The 26,669-nt window shown below is 40.7% G+C and overlaps 2 protein-coding genes across 10 annotated transcripts in view; one reads left to right on the top strand and one right to left on the bottom strand.

The window, feature by feature from the left end:
- CC2D2A (coiled-coil and C2 domain containing 2A) overlaps positions 1 to 7,875 on the top strand; it is a 37,708-nt gene extending 29,833 nt beyond the window's left edge. For 4 of the 7 annotated variants that reach the window (XM_085545724.1, XM_085545721.1, XM_085545725.1 and 1 more), the window contains 11 exons: positions 193 to 291; positions 1,712 to 1,888; positions 2,484 to 2,504; positions 3,319 to 3,522; positions 3,895 to 3,984; positions 4,589 to 4,702; positions 4,952 to 5,086; positions 5,533 to 5,655; positions 6,174 to 6,232; positions 6,671 to 6,848; positions 7,387 to 7,875. In XM_085545724.1, the coding sequence (XP_085401850.1) occupies positions 193 to 291; positions 1,712 to 1,888; positions 2,484 to 2,504; positions 3,319 to 3,522; positions 3,895 to 3,984; positions 4,589 to 4,702; positions 4,952 to 5,086; positions 5,533 to 5,655; positions 6,174 to 6,232; positions 6,671 to 6,848; positions 7,387 to 7,575 (1,389 nt within the window). In that variant the 3' untranslated portion in view covers positions 7,576 to 7,875. The remainder of the gene's footprint in view (positions 1 to 192; positions 292 to 1,711; positions 1,889 to 2,483; positions 2,505 to 3,318; positions 3,523 to 3,894; positions 3,985 to 4,588; positions 4,703 to 4,951; positions 5,087 to 5,532; positions 5,656 to 6,173; positions 6,233 to 6,670; positions 6,849 to 7,386) is intronic. The other 3 variants (XR_014945494.1, XM_085545723.1, XM_085545726.1) reach the window with 1 other exon arrangement.
- A 719-nt stretch (positions 7,876 to 8,594) lies between these two features.
- The window catches only part of FBXL5 (F-box and leucine rich repeat protein 5), a 28,930-nt gene continuing 10,855 nt past the window's right edge, over positions 8,595 to 26,669 (bottom strand). For all 3 annotated transcript variants that reach the window (XM_015862617.3, XM_085545728.1, XM_085545729.1), the window contains exons 3-11: positions 25,901 to 25,996; positions 24,342 to 24,525; positions 21,155 to 21,337; positions 19,021 to 19,146; positions 18,053 to 18,201; positions 17,782 to 17,864; positions 16,483 to 17,205; positions 14,598 to 14,746; positions 8,595 to 9,233 (exon numbers count right to left, since the gene is read on the bottom strand). In XM_015862617.3, coding sequence (XP_015718103.2) covers positions 9,157 to 9,233; positions 14,598 to 14,746; positions 16,483 to 17,205; positions 17,782 to 17,864; positions 18,053 to 18,201; positions 19,021 to 19,146; positions 21,155 to 21,337; positions 24,342 to 24,525; positions 25,901 to 25,996 — 1,770 coding nt within the window. In that variant the 3' untranslated portion in view covers positions 8,595 to 9,156. The remainder of the gene's footprint in view (positions 9,234 to 14,597; positions 14,747 to 16,482; positions 17,206 to 17,781; positions 17,865 to 18,052; positions 18,202 to 19,020; positions 19,147 to 21,154; positions 21,338 to 24,341; positions 24,526 to 25,900; positions 25,997 to 26,669) is intronic.

The raw sequence follows: 26,669 nt of genomic DNA, 5'->3' as shown, positions 1-26,669 counted from the left end.
CAGCGCTTAATGTCCTTGAAAACATAATGCAGGAGTAAATATTGCAGTAGTGCATCTTACACTTAGGACTTACGCTCCTACTGAGTTCAGGAGTTAAAAGCAACTTAGGATTCTTTTTGTGCCCTGATGAGAATGTTTGAATGAAAGGAAATGAAGTTGTCTTACCAATTACATTGCCCAACTTTTTAATAGGATGATCGTGACAGAGGAAGTGGAATCCACACTCGTGTCGAGAGGCACTGGCTGGGATGTGTTAAGATTCCCTTTACTACGATATATTTTCAGGCGAGGGTAAGTGTCAGTAACTTGAAATATATCTCCTGAAAGCAGGGTGGGAAGGGGCTGGTAATGCAAAGTTAGATTTAATTATGTTCTCTGTACTTGTCAGTGTGTTTTTATGGAACTGATTAACAGTATCTTTGAGACTGCTGTCCTTTGTCAAATGTGGTGGATATTTGCCAATGAATTCAGCATTTGGGAGGGAGGAAAGACAGACAAACATACTTCTGTGCTGACTTCGTGGCTTCCTTTGGTAATAAAGTTAAAAATGGCAATTCTTTAGATGGTTTTGACAGTAGCTGTTGAGATGTCTGGCACCACATTAGGTAAGTGTTAGAAAAAAAGAACTTGACCTGACTTCTTTCTTCACACCTCTCAAATTTCACCTATTCCAGTTCCTCCTTTCCTCCTTCCACTGTTACAGGCCAATAAACAAAGAACAAGAGTCTTTACTTTCTTCAGGAAAACGTTCCATGCTGAGGATACGAAATCCCCCTGAGAAGTGTCTGCTCACAGCCCTGAGCGTCTCAGTGGTCAGACTTAGAAGTTTTAACAAGCTGCTTATCAATATGTAGAGAAAGGCAAAGTCTGTCTTTGGCTACCAATAACAGTAATTTTGTTCTTAAGTATTTGATGATGTAGCCCAGTGAGTCACCTGTTCACCTTCTGAAGATGTGTTTCCCAATGGACGTCATCTTGTCCAGAAGCATGGAACACTCACTGTTATGGCCACTTCTTCATATATTGCATATCCTAAACTGCCTTAAATTTTGCTTCAAATGACATCTGAACTCTGCTCAAGTCAAGATGTTAATCTCACTTTCCTCTTAAGGCTGCGTACTCTTGAGTCTTGCCTGAGCAAACGCTGGGCTTCCAGCTCCTTTCTGATGTGACCTTTCTGAAAGACCTTACCTTGTTTGTGGCTGTGGAAGGGCAGAGAGTCCACCAGAGCCCTCTTTGTAGGGGAGCTGGCTGTGAACAGTCCCAGTTCCAGCTGCATTCAAGAAGCATCAGCAGTTTCTGCCTGGAAGGTGTTATGAGATCTGAGTATAATGCCCAGCATCACTCAAACTCAGGCAGGAGCCTGTGGTGTGCTGCTGCCTTCAGGATAGTCCTGCAATTCTGTGTTTTGCCATTCTGTCGTGTTTCCAAGTCAATGCTGCCATGTTACAGCACTGATACTTAGACTCACCAGCAGGTTGAAAATACCAAAACGAAAGCACCAGAAAGGTAAAGATTGCATACCTGTCAGTGTGCATTAAAAACAGTGTATGTATGTGTGTGGTCATAACTTACTGTCTTCTCCCTTCCCACTGAGCAGCTCTGTAAGACTTAAGAAGTTTCGCTTTTTGGTTTTATGAGAAACATTTTGTGCTTGTTTGATACAGGTGGTTAATATCTGTGTTCTGCTGCTTGTCCGTGTGTGTTGCAGATCGATGGTACGTTCAAGGTGAATATTCCTCCTGTACTCCTTGGCTACAGCAAAGAGAAGAACCTGGGCATTGAGAGAGGGTTTGATTCTGTGCGACATCTGAGCGAGGGCTCCTATATTACACTGTTCATTACCATTGAACCACAGCTCGTTCCTGGAGAGTCAGTCAGAGAAAAGGTAACTGATCCATAATGAATTTGTATCCTTGCCATTTGTTCGCAGTGGTGCAGCTTGTAAAAATGCATGTAAGTAGTTAAGCTTAGTACATCACAGTGTTCTGTGTCAAATGTTTTAGCTCTGTTCACTTTAACCGTATTCCCCAGTAAAGCAGATGGGCGCTTAATGCATGAGAAATAAGCAGGCTTGTATTCACTGTGAGCATATAATTTTCTCATTTACTTCTGTTAGCAGTAAAATGCTCATATCAGTATTTGTGAACCATGGGCAAAAAGGAGGTGGCAAGTATATCTATGGTATTTCCTGCTTCTGTGCTTATAGTACTGAATAATAGATGCTATTTGAATGTTTCATAGTTGTCTCCAGATTTTGAAAGAATTATTCCTGAACATCAAATGAGCTTTCTTGCCACCTTGTACAGCATCGTGCAATGAAAGCAGATCCATTCAGTGCAGATGTATATTGTTCAAGCACAAACAGGTCTTTTTGGCAACATAGAGCTGTGCTGGTCATTTATTAGAGACAAACATTCACTCTTCATTTTATTTCTTTACCTATTTTTCCCCTTTCTGCTGTCCTTCCTGAATCTCTGTAGATGAATGAAATGCTTAAGAAGGTACAGATATGAGTAGATTAAATCAATCGAGAGATGGTTGTCGCTCTGTGCTGAAGCTGAAGCTGGGTGTCGTGCCATTCACTTCTTGCAGTTGGTGTTTCTTTGTCAGTGATATTTGCAGTGAATTACTACAGTGGAATTCTGAAAGTTCTCGAAGCTTCACGCTTCAGCTGTTAATTATGGTTAAGAATCACCATTGCGTCTCTCTTCTTCTGACATGGAGGCCTGCCTACACAGTGCTGCTGTTCTGCCTCTCTTTACTTTGAGAAGAGCAACAAATGCTGAAATTTGAACTCAAATACTTCCTGGATAAAGCTCAGCTAAAAGCTGTAGAAAATGAGAGCAGTGTGAATAGTGAGGATACAGGATACAACTAAAAGCGTCCTGGACCTTCACTGCAAATATTTCGACACTGTGCTGGACTGTCCCAGCAATATTCACGTGAAGATGACGGGGCTTTTGTGCATCACCTCCGTTGTGGTTGTAGTGCAGTGTTAGGATGTGAAGTTAGAGCCGTCCCCGCAGTGTGTTTGACCTGACTTGCACTGCGTTAGTTGTGCTTTAATCAAAGCCACCTTCACTGTGTGCTCATAAGTAATAAAAGTAATTGCTTGGGTTCTTCCATTGCTTGAGCTTCTTTACATGTCTGTGAGCCTATGTATGTCATGCAGGGGAAGCTGAAAAGGCTGTTGGGAAAGAATTTCACACTCTTTTTATGCTGCTGTAAATGGTGAAGTAAGATCGAACCTAGGAAAGACCTAAGCCCAAATGATCAATGAAACTATTTTCACATGAATTCTACTGTCTTTTGAAGTTTGATACCCAAGAAGATGAGAAATTGCTTCAAGCAGCAGAGAAATACGAAGTTGAATGTACATCAAAGTTTCCAAACCGTCAGTGCCTCACAACTGTCATTGACCTCAATGGGAAAACAGTTTTTATTACCAGATACATCAAAGCTCTCAATCCGCCCCAGGAGCTCCTCGATGCCATCCCAGACAGCTCCCAGACAACAGCAGTAAGTGCTTAAAGATGATGGAGTTTCTGGGATATCGATTTTGGGATGTGTTGGTGCTATGCGTGGGCACAGGTAACAGCACTGTGTTTGCTGTACAGCAATAATCATGATGTATAAATATCGTGATAGAAATATATGAATGATTGTTGTCTTAGAAAACAAATTGATGGTAAGTCTCAGTGGAAATAAATTGTAATTTTTAATTGTGCTTTAGAAATTGATGTAGTTCCTCAAACAAGTTATCTGATAATACAAGGTCAGTCAGTGCTTTATCTTTGGTGTCTGGGGAAACAGCACTGAGCTTCATGTCTGCTGCAATGCTGCCTTTATTACATGTAGCTGTAGTGAGCTGAAACTTCATTTTTTTTGCAGGAATTGGTGGCTCGGTTTGTATCTTTGATTCCGTTTTTGCCAGATAGTGTGTCCTTTGCTGGGATTTGTGACCTGTGGTGCACGTCAGATGTAAGTACTGCATTAAACTGTTGGTTCTCATGAATGTGGTATGACATGGGAGCAGGTCCCTCTTTTGGAGCAGGTTAGGCCAGATCAACTCTGCAGGTCCATTCAGACCTACCCTACTAGGGAATCTTATGATTACAAGGAGTGATTTTCTTCTTCAGTCACTTATTTTAAAGCAGAATATCCAAGTACCGGTGTTTGAGCAAAGTTGCTTATCCTGTTTGCAACCTTACAGTTGCTGTCTTATGTCCATAAGAATACTTCAGACTTTTAAGCTTTTCCTGTTTTTCTCCCTTATAAACCAATCCAGAATAGCTAGTTGGGCACAAGAGAAAGGATTCTGACTGATGGAGACTTTAATTTAAAACTACAGAAGAGCTCAGTCCTTGTAGTAAGATCTCAGACCTGCATCGTGGATTCTTGCAGCGTTTCCTCTTGCTCTGTGTGTTCTGCATGTTGAAGCAGTGCCTAATGAAAAATTAACATCAGTTGCAAAGATCCAAGAGGAGTTTTTTTGCTTCGGAAGCGTTAGGAAATATTACTAAGTGTCATAAGGCAAAAACACCAATTATAACTACACAGAAACCTTTTTTTTCCCCTCAATTAGCAATTTCTTGACCTCCTGGCGGGGGATGAGGAAGAACATGCCGTGCTCCTGTGTAATTATTTTCTTGGTATGGGGAAGAAAGCCTGGCTGGTCATTGGAAATGCTATTCCTGAGGTAAGAGGATTTTTTCATGTGGTCAGAATATGAATTTTCCTTCTCTGCAGCCTTTGGTTCCCCTCAACTGATAGAATCGTCTCCTGCCGACATTTCTCTCCAGGCAGTAACCTAACCTTGGTGCTGCTCAGCTGATCAGGAGAGAGAGAAAAGAAAGCTGCTCTGAGTAGAGATGCAGTCTGTGGTGGTGATTTTTTACACAGCACGTTGTCATTAAAGACGGTTCTAGAATGTCTTGTTTCTTTCTAGGGACAAACCGCCTACGTATTAACTTTGGAGCAAAGTCAGTACGTCATTTGGAATCCCAGCACTGGCTGCTTCTACAGGCACTACGATACCTTCTGCCCCTTGCAAAGCGTGTACTGTCTGATCAGCTGCGATAACGTGAGTGAGCCCCATGTCTTTGAACCTTGAGCTACAGCACCCAACAGGAAGTTTTGGGGCAGGCAGTTCCAATCCACAGGGGCAGCATGTAACCAACTGCAAGCCCAGCCCCAGGGCCTGGGAAGCTACGTGGTTGTAAAGAGAAGTTAAGTACCAAAGGTTCCATATGAATTATTAGCACACCTTGCATCCCAGCAGTAGTTAGTTAGAGGCCCATATGTACTTGCAGGCACAAAATGTTACAGATCAGAGCCCCCCACTCTTGGCATGAGAATCCAGAAGTTGGACAGCTTAGCTTAAGTGTGACAAACAAGACTGCCCTGTTCACATGAATACAGGATGGTAACTGGTTTGGGAGTTGAAGATTACATAGTCTTTTATTGCCATGTAAGTAATGTTTTCCATAGCTCTGACTGTATATTAAAAGCAAACTTGCTTTCTTCTAGATTTGGTTTAATATCCAACAGTGGGACTCTCCAGCAAGGATAAGTTTTGACATCAGCAAACCAAAACTGTGGAAGCCTTTCTTTTCACGAAGCTTACCATACCCTGGGCTCTGCAGCGTTCAGGTACGAATACACCTATAACCAACCTAATGTGAGACCACAGGGCCAGGAAAGAGAAACAGACTCAATTCTTTGGACTGCTGTGATTTAATGTCCTTCTGTGCTGGAACTGGCTCCTAAAAGGGCTTTTCCACACACACCTTTAAAGCAGGAATACTGAAAATTATTTTTTTATACAAAATGAACGCACATGTTGTCCTCTGAATATCTCTATAAGAGCTCAGGGCCACGCTAAACACTGGGACAAATCTTTAGAAACCCTTAAGAAATAAAGAGAAAACGTTTGTCATACAGCCAGAAAAGCATTACATCAACTTATGTGTCCTTAATAAGCAAGCAGGGATTCCTCTACAATTAATGCAGCTTGTTTATGCCTTATGTTTTTATTATGCCTTTGCTACAATAGAGACTATTTTGGTGTAATTGGCAACTGTACATTAACTGTCAAGATAGTAATGCCTGAATTAAGCTGCAGTGTGGTACAGTAAGAGATTTAATATCAGGCTGTTTTACTTTCCTAGCCCGAAGAATTGGCGTATCAGCATTCGGATAAGGCTGCTGCAGTGGAACTACAGGGCAGGTAATCCAGTCCTTCCACTACCATAACTGGTGTCAAAAGGGAAAGAGTGATCACCAAGTGCAGCACCTCCTTACCTTCCTCAGGTGCATCACACCACCATCAAAAAAAATGGGCTCTGAATGCTGTCTGGGAATCGAGAATGACTTAAACTGTATTTTTAAGGGTCATTGTAAATTCTGCTCTGGTGGAGCACTGCTGTAGTTCCCTAATAAGCCAAAATGGTGTAGGAGTTTAAGAGGCTGAGAGAGCATAGACTAAAAATGTGTGCAGAGCCCTGCTCTCCCATTGCTATTAAGTATTGGGACACAATTCAGCTACACAGGCTACATGATTTTTTTTGTAGCTGTAGGCAGTGCTAAGTATAACTAAGGTCAGAAACTGCTAAAAAGGCAGCTGAATAAAGCCAAGAGTTGCAATAAGAAGTGTATTTTATTCTAGGATTGAAAAGATACTAAAAGAGAAGATTATGGAATGGAGACCAAGGCATTTAACTCGCTGGAACAGATACTGTACCGCTACCCTGCGAAACTTCCTGCCTCTGCTGGAACAAAACCAAGGCAAAGATGTAGAAGACGACCATCAGGCAGAGCTGCAAAAGCAGCTTGGAGATTACAGGGTACAGTTGTGTTTATAATTTGTACTGTATGTGTCAGTATATGGAAGGAGCAGATCAGAAGGACCTTACCTGTGGTGAGGAGCTGCGTCCCAGGATACTTGTTCCCTCTTGTACTGAAAGTCATGAGAGTTAATATACTAGAGATAAATCAGTACAACATCTACAAAGGGAAGTAGTGATGGTCTGCTCCATGTGGCAATATTAGAGATGGATATAAATACAAGTGTACATTCCTAGAGTGGAACAGAGCTTGTCTATATTCTGACAGTTCTAACATTATATTTACTTATAGGTTGATTGGTACATTTGACATCAAGTCTTATCAGTAAAAAGCTGGCACTGTAAACTTACAGGCACAGAAGTCCATCCAGCAGTGCATTATACTGAAGTTGATGTGAATACACAACTGCTTTTTTATTGCATCTCCTCAGGCCAGCAGAGAGAAACTCCATTTTACTGTGCCTGTAAGTTGAAGATGTTGCATTTACTCAGACATTGTCTAACCCTGTGTGATTCTTTTCCCTTCTCTTTCTCCCAGGTATCTGGATTCCCTATTCATATGCCATTTTCTGAAGTTAGACCGTTAATAGAAGCTGTACACAGTACTGGAGTTCACACCATTGATGTTCCCAATGTTGAATTTGCCCTCGCTGTGTATGTTCATCCTTACCCCCAAAACGTTCTCTCCACATGGATTTACGTTGCTTCACTTGTCCGTAATCGGTAGCACAGACCAGTCCAAACACCTCAACTGTGTTGATGGAGGGGGAAGTAAATAACAGATTTCTCACACTGCTGATTTGAGCTACCCCACACAGCTTGAAACTGCAGCAAGAACCTGATGTTCCAGAAGCTGCAAACATGTAGCTTTGTTTGGTTTAAAAGCACAGGAGGTAACTTACCGACCTGGAACAACAGTTCTGGGATTTCAAGTTGTCAGTTTCCTCTGTGTTTCTGTACATTACTTTATAACTCCCCGTGGGACTTGCCACACTTAAAAGCATTAAAAATGCATATATTTAGTAAACTTGCTGGTAGAGTTTGTCCTTATTGTGAGGTGAAACTTGGTTCCTGGAATTACACCTTGCAGACTGGCTTTTAGTCCTCAGTTACCTTCATTGGCAGCCCTTCTTCCTGGTTAGAGAAGCTGTCATTCAGGTCTGATTGCTGCAGTTTCTCATTACCTCCTCAATAATTTATCCAAGTCATAGAATGGATAAAAATTATTAGTTTGGTGTACTGTGAGCCTGCAAAACTGGCCTTCTACAAGGCTGCCAGCTACAGCCCCTGCATCTGCTTGAAAGAAAACTTAACTTACACCTGAAGTAAGAGCAGATAGATAACCACATAGGTCACAGTACTCACCATCTCTTGGAACAGCCTCTTCCCCAACACCCCACACAGATGTGTGCTGTCCTCATACATCACTCCTTGCTCCTGTTAGCACCGTTCCCTCTCAGCCTAACACTGGCTTCTCTGCATCCCTGCTGCTCCTCCCTGCTGTTCAATGAAGCAGCCATTTTAAATCAAAACAACAGGGAAATCATCTTCCACAGATTTCTTATGAATGAAAACTAACTTTCCTAGAAGCTGCTTGGGAATCACTGCAGGAAGGAGGGCACATTTTCAAGGCTCACAGTTCCACTACCACCATCCAGCCCCCACCAAACCTCTACAGCTCACCCCTATTTATCTCACACTTGATATCACACTTCAAAAGCTGCATCACACACTGGTGCTTCAAGCTTTTATTGGTGGGAATGTTTTATTTATGTCTTTCAAGCCCAAATACAAAACCAAATGCAAAAGGAAAGTGGGAATTACCCTAATTTTGCAATATAAAGGACAACTTCAAGATGAGAGGAAAGGGAGGGAGAAACAAGGCTCCTAAAGATGTATTACTGTTACCCAAATGCAAACAATACATTTCAGTTAGCCGCAGAGCTTTATATTGTACTGATGGATTAGAAATAAGAAACCATTCACTTAACACAAAATAATCCATTAAAGTATATTTAAGTGCCAAACTTGGAAGAAAGTGGCATTAAAAAAAAAATATCTGCGTGTTTTCCCCATCTTCCCCAAATAAAGTAAAGGAAAACCCAACACCCTTCAAACCAAATGAGATCGTGAGATTGTTACAACACTGTACAGTACACTGAAGGTTCTGAAGTTACGGGCAGGGTCAGCCTAGTAGAACAGATCTCACTCCAAGGATTGTTAACACAAGATGCAAACTGTAAGTAAAGTGCATGAAAGGAAGCCTGCTCAGCTAAATGAAGTAGACTGAAAGATCAGAAGTCAGCGCTCATTCGCCAGAGCGGCAGCAGGCCCGAAAACCACACTGCAAATTCTGGCATCCACTGGCGGTTTCAGCATGAGGACCTGCACAAAAACAGAACACATGTGAAACGAAGAAGATAGGCTGAAATCTTCTGACCTTGTCATTGATAAAACATCTTTCTTTTGTTTGCTTAAGCACAAAATCTCATTCAACACTGGCAAGGCCTGAAACACCACTGGTGCCATTGGTATAGGATGAACAACCGCCAATCTGCAAACTTGAGGAAGCTCCCACAGCTGCCTTTTAAGCTGGAAGCACATTTTCATAATGCAGATTTAACTCCCATTTCTTCAGACTCAAGAGGATGCCATCATGGCGTTACAGAAAACAGCCCATCACATGGGAACAGCTCTCAGTCTGGAAAGCGTTTCTCCATGAGCACGGCACAGCTGGCTACAAGCTCCTGTACTGACTGGAAATCCAAGGACATTAAAACAAAATCTGCAGTGACAGTAAAGGTGCTTTATCAGAAGCCATAAAAGCTAAAACTGAGCTCCTAGCAAAGGAAATTGTGAGCACAGACAGCATAAACCAATACTGTAATACTACCCACCTCCACTTACCTTCACTTACTGTTTTCCCTTTAATTTGAAGTGTTAAAAGTGATCATAAGAAACTATAAAGTGTATTAGTATAGGATTTTATTTCCTGCAGCCATACGCCTGCTTCAGAAACACAAACATTTGCATTGGGTTGGCTGAACTCTGACACCCAACGTAACTCAGCAGCACAATTCTAATTAACTGAAGCAAACTGGTAAAGAACTAAGCAGGACATTCCACTTCCCCCCCTCCGTATGTGAAACAAATCAAACCCTTTTGAAATAGGTTTCAGATAGATTTAGGTGTAGCAAAACAGTGTAATAAATCAGGGCACCACGCTACATCTGGTTGTTTTTCCCCCCTGAGCAGTAACTTGAAGTCACAATTAATCCCCCAGAACACAAGTGTCCTCAGATCAGTTTTGTGCTTCACGCCACACACCGATGAGCGATATTCTACAAGATAACTGAGGTAGCAGGCAGGAGACTGAATAAAACAAACCTGAAGCCATAATCGAAGGACAACAGCAGTGTTTTAATTTGAGGTGAACCCATTTACTAATCTTTTTATTCACCTGGGCTGTGCTTTGCTCTTTCACATCACTTACAAGATAGAGTTTGAAAGCTTCTTCCAAAGTTCTTTTAAAAGGAGGCTCAGTGCTTCTGAACAGTTGGCTTAGCAGAGCATGTTCTGGGCAGTGCTTTCCAAGTCAGAGCTGACCTTCCTCCCCACTGCCAGAGCAAAGCAGCACATCACAGTGATCTGAAGTGACCGTCAGCCTTCCAGTAATAATGGCTGTGACAAAACTAACAGAACCACAGCATCCCTAAGAAGGGAACATTCCCTGTGTTCTGTATTGTGAAGTGCTTAAGTAAAATGACGTTTGGGGTCATTCACCTGGAGAAGCAAAGTTAATCAGAGTCTCATCTAACCTGCCGCAGTCTACATTACTGGTTTAGCTGCCTCTAAACTGGATTACTGTAATGCTCTTTAAATGTACATCGGATTACTTCAGGTGACCCAGAACAAAGGTTTACCTACTCCTCCTGAACAGCCCTCGGTGTGCTCAAAACCTGGTAATGTTGATGTGTGTGGCGCCCTAAGAAAGGAACACAGCTACCTCATTACTTGATGTTGATTACTTGGTTTCAGTAAGAATACGAAGTTTCCTAGACAGAAGTTTCACACAATGCACACCAACCCAAACCAGGGTGGAAGAGTCACTGACAGAAGGCACAGCTGGCTGCTGCTACCACATCCCTGTAGGTCTCACCTTAGGCAGCAGCAATACTCGTGGTCTACAGCAGGACTGATCTCCAACCCCTCCGAGATGAAAAAGGCTTCCTGCCACCCCCAGTTCTTCATTTAGTTTACCAAGCGGCTACATAAAGACTAAACCCTGACAGCAGGAAGGCAGCAAAAAGAGGCTGTCAGTAACACACAAGGAGGGAATAAAAGATGCTTCATTTCCAAAGCCACCGCTGCAAAGCCACAGCCCAAAGCAGGAGGAAGAACCGCACAGGTTTAGAAACACAGCTCAGCGAGAGGCTCCTTTGTTCTCAACAGCAGATACCACAGATGGTAGTGCAGCACATTACAAGGGAATTACAAGAAAGTGATCCAATTAAGCATTGATCTTGAAAACATAAATGGAGATTTTAAAATTAACATTGTCCTTAAGTGCTACTTTTTGTCAGCCTTTGGTGAAGTTACACACCAGAATATTATCAGAGTGCCTTTGTTATCTGGAGAACTGATGGAGGGATCAAACTCTTACAAGTGTAAGATCGTAATACCAATATACCCCTGCATAAATCTGCACACAGGAGTGCATAAAGCTAAACAGAAATTGCAAAGCTCTGAGCTCCATTGCTGGAAAACAGATCCAGCTGTGACCAACAAATGTTAAGTGTCACAAGTGAAGAGAGAATCACCTGAAACTGCCACAACTTTGTTTTACTAACACCCTATTCCTTTAATTTCAGCACATGAAACCTATCTTTTAAAAAGCCACTAGAATTTAAATCCTATGTGAAAGCAGCAGTGAGATACTGCTATAGGAATTACATTCTAACCCTGAAGCATGACAGGCTTTAAAACTGAAAGTAATACAGAGACTGAACACAGATGAGACAGAACAGGACAAAACGGGGAAGTAGAAGTTTCTAAGTGGCAAGAGGTAACCAAACATTCAACTTTTCCTACTGAGTTTAGCACGACTGAAGAAACAAATGTGTTTCAGACATCCAAAGTCAGCAATTAGGAGGAGTGTAACGGGTTTGTTTTCACCTGCAGCTGAGGGTTATTGAACTCCAAGTCTCCAGCACAGAGCGAAGCAGGCAGAGGTTCCAAACCAAGCGTTACTATGCAAACCAAGAACTGGAATCAGACTGACAGTAAACAAACAAACTAAATCTGGAAATGCAGGCAGGTTTACAGGCTCTGCTCATACAAGCTGCATCACATTACTGCTGTACAACAGCTGTGACTGACCCTATGGGCTACGTACAACAGCTACATGTATAACAGCATTTGAAATGGAAGTCTGAAAATTGCAGACACGTCCAGCAAGATCTCCACCAAGAACATGAGTGAAACTGCTTATGTTGGGCCTTCTGTCAGGCCCAGGCTTGATAGTACAAGACTTCTGAAGACAGGCTGTCAGTGGAAATACAAGGGCTTTACTTGCAGGATCACAGCAGTGCCCTGTTACTCAAAGATGGCTAAATTCCGTGCTGTTGGCACCATACTTTGTCCTGCAAGACTGACAGGTTTTCCAGTGTGATCCCAGAACAAACCTTCCTCAAAACAATCCCTGATACGCTGGTGGGCAAAGAACATGATGAAATTATTCTCTACAGATCAGTGATTCCTGTACAGCACTCGATGTAATCTGTGTGAGCAAAGAAACGCAAACAGCTTCTGATACAGACTGATCTCAATTAAGCAGCTTTTTACTTTCCCTCCGGTTACTTCAGAAATACCAAACAATGTCCCAGGAGTTCTGTTGCCCACAGAGGAGAACAGATATTTGCTCAGCACCATCACAGTGAACTTTAGGGGAAAATAAAGAACGGTATCCTGATAAAGCTGCAGAGAATTCAGGTACAAAAGGCCATTTTGCAGAGTTCAGCTTAGATATCTCTTCTATAAGAAAAAAGGGAAAAAGAAAAGAAAAGCACCACCACAAATTCCAAGATGCTGCTATTTCTCACTACATGCAAAACCACCACTATATCCTCTCATTTCTGTTGCCTCCTATTTACAGAAGTAACCTTTAACCCAAAGCCATGCAAGCTTATAGACAAGCTGATAGAGTCAAAGCTTCCAGCAAGCAGTATAAAAGGAAGGAAAAACAAGCAGATCATCAGGACAATTTTACAAAATCATTCCAAAATGTATTTTGTTGTAATACAAATCATTTCTTAGGGTTACTATGGAACAATCCAGCTTTAAAGCCGCAGAGGACTCACACAAGAGATTCTGAACTATGTACTGTATTTTAGAGACTAGAGCAAGGGAGACAGACAGCTAAAGGAGGCAAGCTAAAGACAAACCAGGGCATCAGAACTGGTATTACTGACAAGTGGAAAAATAGGAAACTATAAGAAAAAAGGAATAAAATGAAGGAGGAAAAGGGTTCCATATAAGACATTAAGTTCAACTTGATGCAGGAAAGAGTCAGTGAAGGATTTTAAAAAGGTATAAAAGTTTCCAGATTGAAATGCAAGGAGAGATTTTAGAAGTCAAGAAGGAAAAGAACCAGGTAACAAACCAGAAATGCATCAATGTGTCACAAAAGTCCATGAAGTCATCCAAAAATTATGGAAGCAAAAATGATTTAATACTCTGACCTGTAACATAAGGATCCAGTCCAGTAAAGCACATCACCTCACATGACTTTCAATGGACAGAATACCCAAGCATCGGTACAGTTTCACTCACAGTACCAAAGCTGTGGCATCCTGTATAGCTGCTGTGGCTACAGCGCAGTATAGATGCCAACTGAGCTGACTGCCATGAACTATCAGGGAAATACCGTATTGTTTTACACACAGTTCTTATAGCCCTGTGAACCCAATTATCCTTCCTTTCCATTCTGTTGCACTTACCTGTTTTAAGTTCACACATGGAATAAAATCACACCGTGGTTCCCATCTCTAATGCTATGAATGCTTACTGGACCTGACATAAGACTGGATTGCAGTGCAGTAAACGCTAAGACTTCCACTACAAACATATTTTATGCATTTATCCAGATCCTTCTCCAGCCTAAGTTCAACCCTAAGTAATTCAAGCAAAGCTAGAAAGACCAAGTTACATTTCCTACAAGGACACATGATAGTATTCTACACCCAAACCACTGTAACGTGTGAGGTTTGCATAACCAGCTCTGCCCTCTCTCCATCACCCCCAAAAAAATCACTAAGCTACAAATCTAATGACAGCTCTTTCTTGATTTAGCACCATAAAGAAAGCACTCAACATCATTTACAGGGAAGAGATGAAGAAGACAACCATGTATCAGTTATATACTTACTTCAGATTAGCATAGGTAATAGAGGCTTAGAAAGTAAGAGAACATGGACTAAGAATGTCTTCCCCCTAGGCAATACAGAACTGCATTAAACTTAATACAAAAAGCCAACCTGACATAACAGTTCTGATTCTGTAATTAGCACTTGAATTCAGTGCTGTGCAGCCAAGAAAAGAGTTTGCAGGCTTTTAGTTTGTGTGGTTTTGGCAGTGCTGCAGCGTGTTGGGGTTTTTTTGGCGGTGGGATTTTTTTCTTTGTTTCTTAAACATCCTTAAGCCAGACATTACTCCCCAGACAAGGATCACATCTTCATAAAAAGACATTACCGTTAATGTTGTCACAGTAGTAAAAGTGTTCATCATTTAGAGAAGGGCATGCAGAAACTAAATCCTGCAGGCCTGCACCAGTTACAGTGAGACAACCCGAGAGATTGAGGTGCTCCAAGTGTGGCAGTCCTCCTCCCAAAGTCAATGCCCTGTGAACAGACAGAAAGAGGGGTGTTAAAAGCTGGCACAGCACTATGCTGACAAGTACTCCTGTATGTCACCACGTCACGTATTTACTAACATCCTGCAAGAAAACCACACCTCTAATAAGCCACTTAATTTCAAGTCTGGCATCCCATACGGTTAATCAGCCTTGAAGCCACACGACAGGGCTGAAAAATGAATCCATCTCTACAGAAATTAACAATTCCCTTTGACAGAAATACAGTTCTGTGGGAAACCACTGTTCATTAATGACTCTGGGGATGACCAAGTATTTCTAGGAGCCAGCATGACACACTTCTCCAACACACCACTGATACTGGTGAGACTCCCATGGCGATGTGTATTTCTCAACACATCCCAAAAACAGAACTGCAAGTTTAGTGTGTAAAATTTCCAACAATTCGAGTATTATGTTTTTATTAGTCAGTTTGAAACTCAAATTTGTATTTCCTTGGGTCAGATGAATCTTTACCAGCTGAGCCTCTCTCTGCCATCACAGCACTACACACTATTCAAGCCAAATTCTATTTTCACTCCAAGTGCAGGAGTTCAACTGCAGGTAAAGCAGCCTCAAGGCTGTAGTGCATCTGACCCCACACTCAGGCTGACTGCTCTTCTGCACTCACAGGACAGCAAACCCATCAGAAAGGGGAGAACAGACAAAGCCACTCACGCTTCAATCAACATGTTCCAGGTTCAAGCAAAGGCCTTTTCACTTTTATGTCCTAAAAGCATGAGTATACAAAACCCTCCCTTGTCAGCAGACAGGAAAAAGAACAACTAACAAAACCAGCTATCAGTATAAAGTTCAGTTTATATGAAATGAATGTACATTAGAGTCTCATTATTTTTTCTTCTGGGACCCAAAGTACTACAGAAGTGCAAGAAGCACTTACTGCAGAATATACCCTCAACTCTTAACATTTCCCTGTAACCAAAAAGCACTGATGTGAGACCACAACTAATCACCCCCTATGACTCAAGCATCAAGTCTTCCTTTGATTCTATAGGACTCAGAGAAGAATAACACTGGTAACATGTCAACTACACGCAGCATTACCTGTCCATTGCCAAATAAACCACAGACAGCAGTACCAGTCTGCTCCTACACCTGGACAACATCAGGCTCAGCCGCAAAGCACAGCTGTCTGTCCCTGAATAACTGCTAGGAGACACCTGAACAGCTGTACTCTAAATTCTGTGTCAAAGTGTATGGAGAGGCAATTCAATGCCTGCGGTGCTTCACAGTGTTTCTCCGTGGACTAAAGTGTACAGTACAAGTAGGAACGAAGTCTTGAATTGCAAGCAGCTCTAATTAGTCCCAGGAGCTACAGCACATCTGAGCAAGTGACTGCAAGCATTTCTGTCTTGTCTCATTTTCATTATGAAGCTGTAGCTGCACATTTCTGACATAATACAAGGCATTGAGTAATAAGTCAGGCTTTTATCTACTGCAAGCAAACTTACCAAAGTGCTTCATTTCAGAGGAGCTGTCTAAAAGAAACTTTTTTAATCCTTTCATTCAAAGGAAGAGTTGGGAGAAAATTTTCACATCTGCTATTCTCAATACTTTGAGATGCAAGGACTGCTTAAGATATACTGGATGTTCTCAATGTAAATGCTTAAACTGCGACTAGGTGGATTCAACCCAGAGCAACCCAAGCACACAGATAATACAAAAACCACACTGCAGCAAAACAGCTCAGAAACGTCTTTTCACCTGAGAGCACGATCTGTGATCTGGTAACACCCAGACAGACTGAGAAACTGAAGAACTCGTGCAGTCTCTTCATCTGGTTTGTCACTGCCAGAGTAGGCCAAGTCTTTTTCCTCTGACTGTTTAGTCCTTGGTGGTTTTTTGCACAGTGCAGAGGACTCTGGAAGTGCTCGAATAGTTCTTAGTGCTGTTCCAGCACAGCAAAATGAGTGACCGCAGTAAATGAAGTCAGTAGAAGCACAGTGCTGCTGCCACCCTCTAGTCCTTAAACCATAAATGTCTCTACTGCAGCAAGATGCAGAACAATTAATGTGGGATGCTGGCTCCACAAGACAAAATCCTTCAACATTTCTGTGTCTCCACTCAGCAGCATCTTCAATATCAGCTAAATCATCTGCATTCAGCATCCACACATATGCAGAACTGAAGTTTTCAGAGCCATCGGGTTTAGTCCAGTGATGCTTACTGTCTGTTCCCTCAATGAGGTTTTCATTGTTGATTTCGTGCAAACAATTATACTTCTTGTTGGACTGCAGAGTCATCTCCCTGTTCTTCCACGAAGTCTTAGCATTCCTGTTTCTGCAGCCCTTCAGAACACCTCTGTTATGGTGAGTTGATATGATACCCAGAGCTCTGGAAAACCTCTCTATGGCCAAATCGGTGATTTTCTCACATCCAGACAGATCAAAGTGGCGAAGGTTTTGACAACAACCAACTGATGACCAACTGAAATAAAATAAAGAGCAATTACATCCTTTTGTTCACAAACAGACATTACAGCTACACACACACTAAAGAACATATTCCTAAGGGAAATACAGATATCTGCGACCTTAGATTCTATATCGTTCTTCCAAGAACTTCCCTTTTCTTTCAGAGAGCATCAGGTCTGCTCACACACTCAGTGTATGGCATTAGTCATTCTGTAGGTGATTATAGTCTTTGCTATGGAACAACTTGGATATTAATGCAAATTCACCCCTTCTGTGTTTTACATTTCAACTGAAACAAATCAGATCTATAGTAACACTGTTGCATTATTAACTATAAAAGCATACAGTCTGCTATACTTTGCTAGGTTTTAATAGCAAAGACAAGGATTCTAAAGTGGCCATTAGCACATCAGGCTTCACTTACTGTACCATTCATTGTTATTCTGGTATATTCCTTCATTATATGTGAATACAGACTGATCTCTTTATTTCTCACTCATATTTGAAATGGGGTAGCATATGCTTGAATGCTTCCTCCCCCTCCCTTCAGTTTTACTCTGTGATTTTTAGGAAACACAAAAGCACAAACCTTTCAAATGCTGAGTCTGAAATATCAGTTTGAGTGAGATCCAAATATTCCAAGTTGGGGCAAAGCTCCAAGATCTGTCTAACCTGAAAAAGGAAGAATAATCCACAATTGTTAGCCAAGGAGACTACAGTGACACAGTCAATATATGCATTTACATTATTCTGAACAGCAACTTGTTTTCATAACCAGTGCGCTTTAAACACAGACAAATCAGTTACTAATTACAGGCTGCACAGCCACAGTTATTAAGTGCTAGCTTTGATTTACATACCATTTTGCTAGACACTGCAGAGCTGTAGGCCAGTACTAACGTCTTCACTGAGGAGCCCACATGTGGGAGAACATTATGAATTAAGCCATGAAGTAAACGTTTTTCCATCTGCGCTATATTAATAGCAAGTGAATCTTCTGCTGCTACTTCTGCAAAATAAAGCCAAAGAGAAACACTTAAAATGCATTTGGCCAATTGAAATCCATGCTGTCAGCTTAGCTCACACAGGTTATCAGGAAACTAAAGAACCTCTAACAACACTTAAGTTTCAGAAAACACCCTGCATTAAGACTCCTGCTGAATTTTAGCTCCATCTTTAATATCTGTTCATCTTTCTGACTGTCCTGAAGGGTTTGACTCCAACAGCAAGTAAAAATAGTTTGGGATTGCAGCTTCCACTGACTTGCTGTATACAGTGAAATACCATCTCATAGGCCACTTCACATCCTGCGATAACAGCTTAATACAAATCTTCTTTAGAATACATTAAGATGAAACACGATTCACCCAAACTTCCTAGAGACAAAGCATCTCCTTCCTGCTTTTTAACTCCTGACACACCCCCATATCTCCTCTTTCACCTGTCTCACATTTGCTCTCTCCTACATTAAATGATTCAGCACATCAAAATCAGCTGCCTTTTTTTGGTGGTGGTGGTGGCTTCTTCATCCAACTGAGAGTCAGGAGATGAAAACAGGGACACAAAATGCACTCGCTTCAGCAACACCGAGTAGTTGCTAGATAAAACTTCTGAAGTTTTTTTCTCATTGCTTAAGTCTGCTTGGCTTAGAAAGCATTTACCTAGATAGAATGTGTCTCTGCATCTATCATTATCTTACAGTATGGGAATCAAATATGAAAATCTAGTAGAAATGAAAGATTTTAGACCAATGAATCCATTTCATAAGATCACTATAGCTACGGTATCTCTAGGAAAGACAATTTCACCAAAATCTGAGTTTACTTACCAGACTCATCTATGTCAGCATCTTCATCCCATTCCTGGAAAGCACGACTTTCATCTTTTCTATTTTTTACCCATTCCTCATCAGGTTCTGTCTCCAGGTCTGCAGCAGGACCACTGTACCAATCACCTGCTCACACAATTAAAGAAAGAAGGATGAAAACAAACTTAAGAGGAGAAAATAGGAGTAAGCACATGACCACATCATCAACCACTTTGTATTTTATTGGGTCATTTTTAGTCACTGCACAACTGCATGATCACAGAACTCAAACTCCACAAGTAGCCTACTTAAAGCAGCAATATAAACATCCAATTATAATTTATCCAGGACAACAATGGACAATCATTTTCTATGATGTCTGGATGAATGCAAGCATCAGCTCCACTACTTTAGTTGCCAGGGTATCTTCCTCTCCCTATGGGCTACCACACAGGGGTAACACAGATTCAGTTTGGGTACGCTGTAGTGCAGGGCTCAGGGTATACCACTATCTTACTAGTAGGAATTCCTACTAAACCCGAAGAAAAACAACCGCGCTGAATGCTATCTAGAGTAAGAAGCTTTTTGCTTTTATCAACATAGACAGTGGCTATAATATCCAAATTATCTGTCAACCACCTATAAAGGAAAAGGCTTCATCAATGTTTCTCAACTAAGCCTGTAATTCTATGCTGTTTTCAGCATGGGGCTCTTTTGTTTTGATTTGGGTTGTTAGATATTTGCAGGTTTAGGGTTGGGTTTTATTTTGGCCTTTTTTTTTTTTTTTAGAAGCTCCCATCCAGTTTAGGGCTCTTCTCCACAAACAACTGTGTTAGTACAGACAATACGTCATGGGAATGGCTTCCTGTTATGCCAAGAACAGGTTTAGGAACACGCCAATTTAGGCAGCCGCCAATTACCTCTTTTGTGTCACATTTACACATCAAGTTAACTGGGTTCTAGACAAAAATTCAAAGAATTTGAACTCCAAAACCCCTCTACAGTCAAAGCCTGTTGCAGCTCTGGGATCAGTCTATTATTTTAACTTAAATTTATTCAGCCAAAGAAATAATTGAGACCAGAAGGTCGTTTAACTCCTCTCTGCCCTGTAAAGATTTTTAGAAGAAAGAATTCCCAGCTTTTAGATCAGAAGTTACATATTTTCAAGTTTTAATAGAGAAAATCCATAAAGATTCATCAAATAGAGCTTATTAAAAGCAAGAATCGCTCAACCACAAACACGTGGCATCGGTTGTGAGAAATGCAATAAGGTACTTCAGTGATTGTTTAATATTCACAGACATCTGGACAAAAAAAAGTCTTTTAAGCTACAGACACACTCTGACTTGTAACTGGCCTTAAGCAAATAGGAAGATTTTGTCTGTTTGAAAAAGCATTTTTACAAAGTTATATTTCTCAGTACAGAATGTATACAAAGCAGAAGCTGTAATACATCACCGTGTGGTCCTTACTGCAGTGCAGAATCACAGAATTTAGGGGTTGGAAGGGACACCTAGAGATCATCAAGTCCAACCCCCAGTGAAACTTAAGATATTTAAAGAACTAACACAAAAAACTGACCCATGCTGTTTCTTTGAAGTCTGAATATAAAAATTAAGCAAGAATAGGTTATGACCAAGTGTTACAGTTTCGTTGTTTTGAACTTCAACTCTGCAGCTACATGTGAAGCACAAAAAAGTCTAGTCAGGAATTAACAAAACCATACTCTATTTCTACCTAGTAACATAACGAAATAAAAATGTCACTGAAATACTTGCAGCAGAAGCATTTACAACTCAAGCCCCCTACACTATAATTAAGATTGTGGTACTACTAAACATACTCATTAGCGGTGATGCAAGACAACAAACCTCAGTAAAACTAACAAACACAGTTTGCACGCAAGAGCTACTCGTGAGTAATGATCAACATTTACTTACTTAATACCTCCATCTTGCAGATTGTAATAAATTACTTACTTTAACATTTCACTAAGTTTCAAGGCAGCCCCTTGCCAGGAGGGTGCAGCCTTCCAGCAAGCTCAGCTCTCAGGAGTGCTGTCTATGGCATGACAGCTGATAATAAAACACTTCATTGCCTTCTACAGACTCAACTTCTGTAACTGACAAGCCTTGAAGGACTAAATTTAACTTACCTCTGGCCCAGCGAACAGGATAAAGATGTTTCCAAAGAGATCCAGTTTTAGCCAGCTGTGACCATTCAGTGCTTACTTGGCTACACTGACATAACTCCTGGGGATTAAGGTAACTGAAAATAGTCACCATCACTTCAGGAGGAAGATCAGTAATATTTGTTGTGTGCCCGGTTACTTCAGCTTCTGAAACACAGAAAGGATGTGTTCTGTGAAGCACATCCTTGGAGCTTTAAATAATAATAAACTTATATTCTATCATTTAGTTTACCTACTCAGAATGCTTTTAGATTTTTTTTAAACAACTGTTTGACAAAATATATAAAAATATACCCATTGCTTTGGCTTTAAAAAGCTTCTACTGCAATATCACCTTAATAAAAAACCTAAGATTTTCCCCTGCCTCTGACCCCACATGCTTCAAAAAAAATCCTGGACAAAAATAAACTCAATTCACATGCAATATATATACCTGCTCTGTCAGATTTCCAGTAAATGCTCACTGAAAGCTCTCAGCCTCTTGGCTGGGACACGGCAAGAAGTCCACTCATAGCTCTTGGCAGCTGTCTCATTTTTATTTCTAGCTTTTACTTCAAGTATAGGCAAATAGTTTTCATCTTTTCAACAGTGAAAAGTCATTCAGGCCAGAGGGAAAGACTAAGAATTAGGTTAGCGACTAAGCATTAGCTACTATATTCCATACTTCAATGGACAATAGTAGGAGTCATCTCTAACAGCTCTCTCTTATTTACACAATACTAGAGAGCTGCATATGTTGCACACAGGTCACTCCAAAATTAATTCCTCCTATTTATTTCCATGGAAGCAACAAAGATCCCAATAATGCTGTTTGACAGAGCAAATCCTCAGATTCAAAGCACTGTTTTTCAATGCAGTCAGTGACCACCACTAGCTGTGCATTTTCACCAGCTATGAAGAATAACGCCATGCTCGAAAAAATCTGTACCAGCAGAGATGACCCAGCTGCAAAGATGGTGTCACTGCAAAGGAGACATTGCCCCCACCATCCATCTTTCACCAGCAGAAATGAATGGAAGTCAGAAGGCACCAGATCTGGAATACAGTATGGATATGGGAGGACAGCCCAGCCAAGATTGGCAATGTGCTTACGGTCTTCAGATTGGTCTGAGGCCTGGTGTTACCGTATTACAAGAGAATGATTGTTTTCTTTTCTGGGGACAGGACAAGGGGAAATAGCCACAAACTTGAGCACAGGAAGTTCTGCACCAATACACAAAGGAACTTCTTCACAGTGAGAGTGACAGAGCACTGGAACAGGCTGCACAGGGAGGTTGTGGAGTCTCCTCTGAAGATATTCAAGACCCGCCTACTGCAGCCTGCCAGAGGGAGGCCTGCTTTGCAGGGGGGGTTGGAGCTCCCCTTCAGCCCCTCTGTGACAGTTCCCTGGTACTACTCCAGCAGTTTGGGTCTTCAGTTTAGTCAGTAACACAATGTAACAGTCAAAGTAGATGGTTTGTTTGGGTTCCAGAAAATCCAGAAGGATCACTCCTTTGCCAACCTAAAAAACAGTGCACATCACTTCACCTGCTAAAAGCCGCATCCTGACCTTTTCCTTCAACAGGGAATTCACATGTCAGCAGGAAGATTCTGCCTCTGTCGTCACACCACCATCTGCCCATGACACAGTGGGCCAACATAAAAATAGGAGGCATTACTTTTGGAGCAGCCCTTGTAAAGCAACATATTTGGTGCTTCAGACACGTGTGAGGTTGTCTTTTTTTTCTCCACCCTCCACTTTAGAGGATTTTTATGATTGATGTAGGGTCAATTTACTTTACTTGAAAAAAATATATTTCTAAAGAGGTTTTCAGCAGTCCTTAAAAACAACGAGCCTCACAAATTAGTAAGGATTTAAAGTTAGAACTTGACTGCAAGACAAGGATCAGGTTTTTCCTCCTTTGCAGGAATGCTTCAAAGGTGACTAATGTAAAATAACTTACCCTGTGATAACCTGTTGCTATTTCAAAAACAAAGATGGAATTATAGTTTCACTTGATGAATCAATGTATTTATTGGGGCATCTGTCCAGTCACTGCACACTGACCACAGGGAATTTCACATTTAAATTGTTAGAACCAGGAAAGGCTACAGCTCAGAAATTTCTTCTATTTTTTAAATGAAAGATATTCTCCCCTTTCCCCGAAGTCCAGAACATGGTTGTTGCTGAATTAAAAGCACTGTCCCAAAACAACAATTCTGGCTAGACAAAATAGCGTGTAAAGCCATAAAGCTACTTCAGTCATATTCATCTGCTCAGGTACAACAGTATCCCACACTGTGAATAGCAGTCATTTCTGACCAGCTAAGTAGCTCAGAGAAGTCAAGTTTCATTAGAAAGAACAGAGTTTTTCCACGCACCACACCTTATCAAAGAGTAAGTTACTTGTCAGTTTCACTCCAACGTTACATTTTTGACACATTAATTCTCTTTTGCTACCTTAACTCTTGTTCTTTAGTTAGGAACTAGAACCATAAAGACTGAGGCAGTAGGCTGCTTCCAGTCATATAAGAGCCTGAAGTGCACTTCAGTAGGTTCTCCATTCAGACTAAGTCCCAACAGGGAAAGCAGAGTTACATGAATGCAAACAAAGCATCCACTGCAGAACGCACATTTCATTTCATGTGCTCACACACTGTATGGATTCATTCCCTTACATCACTCTACAAACTCATCTTCCTTTCAGATTCCTGAGAGACCCAGTGAAATCAGATAGAGCAGCAGGGGAAGGCAAACTACTTTTTAGTTCAAGTTTTCCTGGTTGATTAACTACTCTGTGTTACTAAGCTTTCAACAGAAAAACTTACAGGGCAGACCTGAAAACCAACAATTAAAGGCAGGGCCTGCAAACAGAAAGTATACTTTTAATGGAAGTAAGGAAATAAAATCACACATAATTTCTACCTGTTTATCATACAAAATATTACAGTGGGAGAAAGAGAAGGGAAAGAAGTTTGTGAAAAGATAAGCAGTATCAGTTACAAGTTGCCAGACGCCTGTATCAAAGAGTTTCTGAACTGTTCTGAAGAAATTTATGTTTCATAAAAACTATTTTATCTAATTGAGATAACTGAAGTTACATACTATGATGTGGCTTTTTAAACAAAAATGCATTTGGAAAACTGTTTTCACTTTAATTAAATGCCTCACCTTGATCTGTCTTCTCATCCACAGAATATTTAAAGACCTTCTGAAGCTCTTCAGCTTGATTCCACTTACTAAGACCTCTGAATTCTGCAGCTTCCTTCTGCGAGCAGTGTTGTGCAATTACTTTCTTCTTAATGTCTTTCAGTTCTTCGTAAGTAAAGTATTCCATCAACATTGGCTGAAAAACCTACAGCAAAAAAACAACCAGCCCAACACCACAACAATCAATACACAGATCCAGCAAGACAAAACTTTCCTGCTTCCAATTCTCACCAAGTAGATATGGCATACATGAATAAACTTAAGGACAAAATCACATAACTTCTACATTCTAACCCTGCGTTTGCCAGTGCATTACTGAATAGCTTCATGCATGCTGTTACTTGTTATCTCCTAAAGGAAAGGGAAGGGACTACACTTACTCAAGCTACAAAGCCTATCAACATACTCACATGGAAGGCAAAGTGGCAGGGCATAAAAACATGAGGGAAGATTTCTCTTGGACAGGCTTTGGAAGGTTTATTCTCTCCGAAGATGCTTCCCAGTTTTTGGATACCCATAAATCATCAGACTGGCACTACAAGTCTTTACGTTTCAAATATAGGTCAGAGGCTGCCTGGGAGTGCCGGTTTGACTCATGAAGCACTGGCTAATAGAACCTTTTCTTTTAAGTTTTGCTAGGCCATAGGACTGTTGTTCCTTCTGACTTTCAGGCTGGTACTATTTTACATTTACAAGTTGTAAAATCCAACTGAACAAAAAGTATCATAATTCTAAAGAACATGGGATTTTAAAATATTTCTTTATAAAAAGAAAAGAGGAAGAACTTCTCTTAAAAAAAACAGATGTGCAGATCTAGCAAGTCACAATGACATCACTAATATTTACAGTAACACACTGCATTTCTTCTACCTCCTGTCCCCGTAAGATTGTCAGGCCCCTTTATACTACATCTTCTATTTTATAAATTAGTTTTTGTGCTGTAAGCCTGTATATGACAACAACTTCAAGAAAGAGAAGTTAAGCACAGCATCAGATTTCACACTGTTTGTTCTTTATTTGAAGTCTACTGTGATATTCTATGCACTTTATATATAATATTAAACCCTAGCGAGAAAAGGTTATTTGTGACAAAACCATCCATGTGTGGATGTACGTAACACAAACCTTGATTGTCACTATAATTGCACAACACGTTAATCATTTCAACTTCTTAGCATTATTTTAATGCATCAGCACGGGTCAAAAGGTTATGGTAACACACTGTGAGATAATAACCATTTAAAGGCTGTACCTGCAATAAACAAATCCACACCCCAGTGGACTTCTGTTACCCATTTTCAAAAGAACCAGCATTTCACTACAATTTTTCAGTATATTCACTGTTCTAGAAGGCGTCACACGCCAGTCAGGACTGAACAATGACACCACAGTCCTGAATGCAAATTAACACAGTAACAAAAACAGGACTGTGGAAAAAAAATCCAAGCCTTTTGTCTCTGCTCAGTCATTTCAAGCACCAAGGAAGTTCCCCATCGTATCTGAGGAAAACAACTACCTACCTCTTCTTCCTCCTTCATGTGAGGGAGGAAATCCCTCGTAAAGGCTTCCAATCTCTCCTTAAGTTGTTTCGCATAGTTTAGCTGTTCATATTCATTCTGTAAAGAACGCAAAGATTTAACTACTATCTAATCTTGTCCATTCACAGGTTGAACTGTTCACTAAACTAGTGTTTCAAGGTAAAGCCTATGCATGCAATGCAGTTTGCTGTATTTCCTGGTAAAAGTGCATTACCTTACAAAGTTTGATAACAATCTGACAGTCTATACTGACCTGTTACCATACAGAACCAAGTATTCCATTCCCGCTCGACAGGAGTTTATTTTCTTATCAGATATGAATTAGCTTGTCTAAACACATTTCTACTTCAAAGCAAAGACTGAAGGCTGCCAATCTACACCCTAACCCAAAGTTCAATGCACTTACAAGCTAATCCAAGTATCCGCATGTTCTGCCTAAGCATATATGTAGTAAGACGGCAATGTGGAATAGATATATTTTAAGTTATTCCACAATTCTAGAATCAAAATGACAGTAATAATTTATAGTCATGTGCTCACATATTGATTTTTAAGACATTAATGCATATTTACTTTTGAAATTGACAGATCTTCAAAATAAGTTCATGACTTATGTTAAACATTGACCAACTTCATTTATCAAATTACCAGCTTGCTCTTTGTGCCGGTAATAAATTTGTTATACAGGCTGTCCAGTAATTGCAACACGTAGTTCCTCATGGTTCTTACAATAAATGTTGTAAGATTTTTC

The sequence above is a fragment of the Coturnix japonica genome, chromosome 4 (genome assembly GCF_054131305.1).
Source record: "Coturnix japonica strain WE chromosome 4, WE-NBRP24, whole genome shotgun sequence".
NCBI classification, from domain to species: Eukaryota; Metazoa; Chordata; class Aves; order Galliformes; family Phasianidae; genus Coturnix; species Coturnix japonica.
The sequence above is the reverse complement of the archived record's forward strand: the minus strand, read 5'-3'. Positions and strand labels throughout refer to the sequence as shown.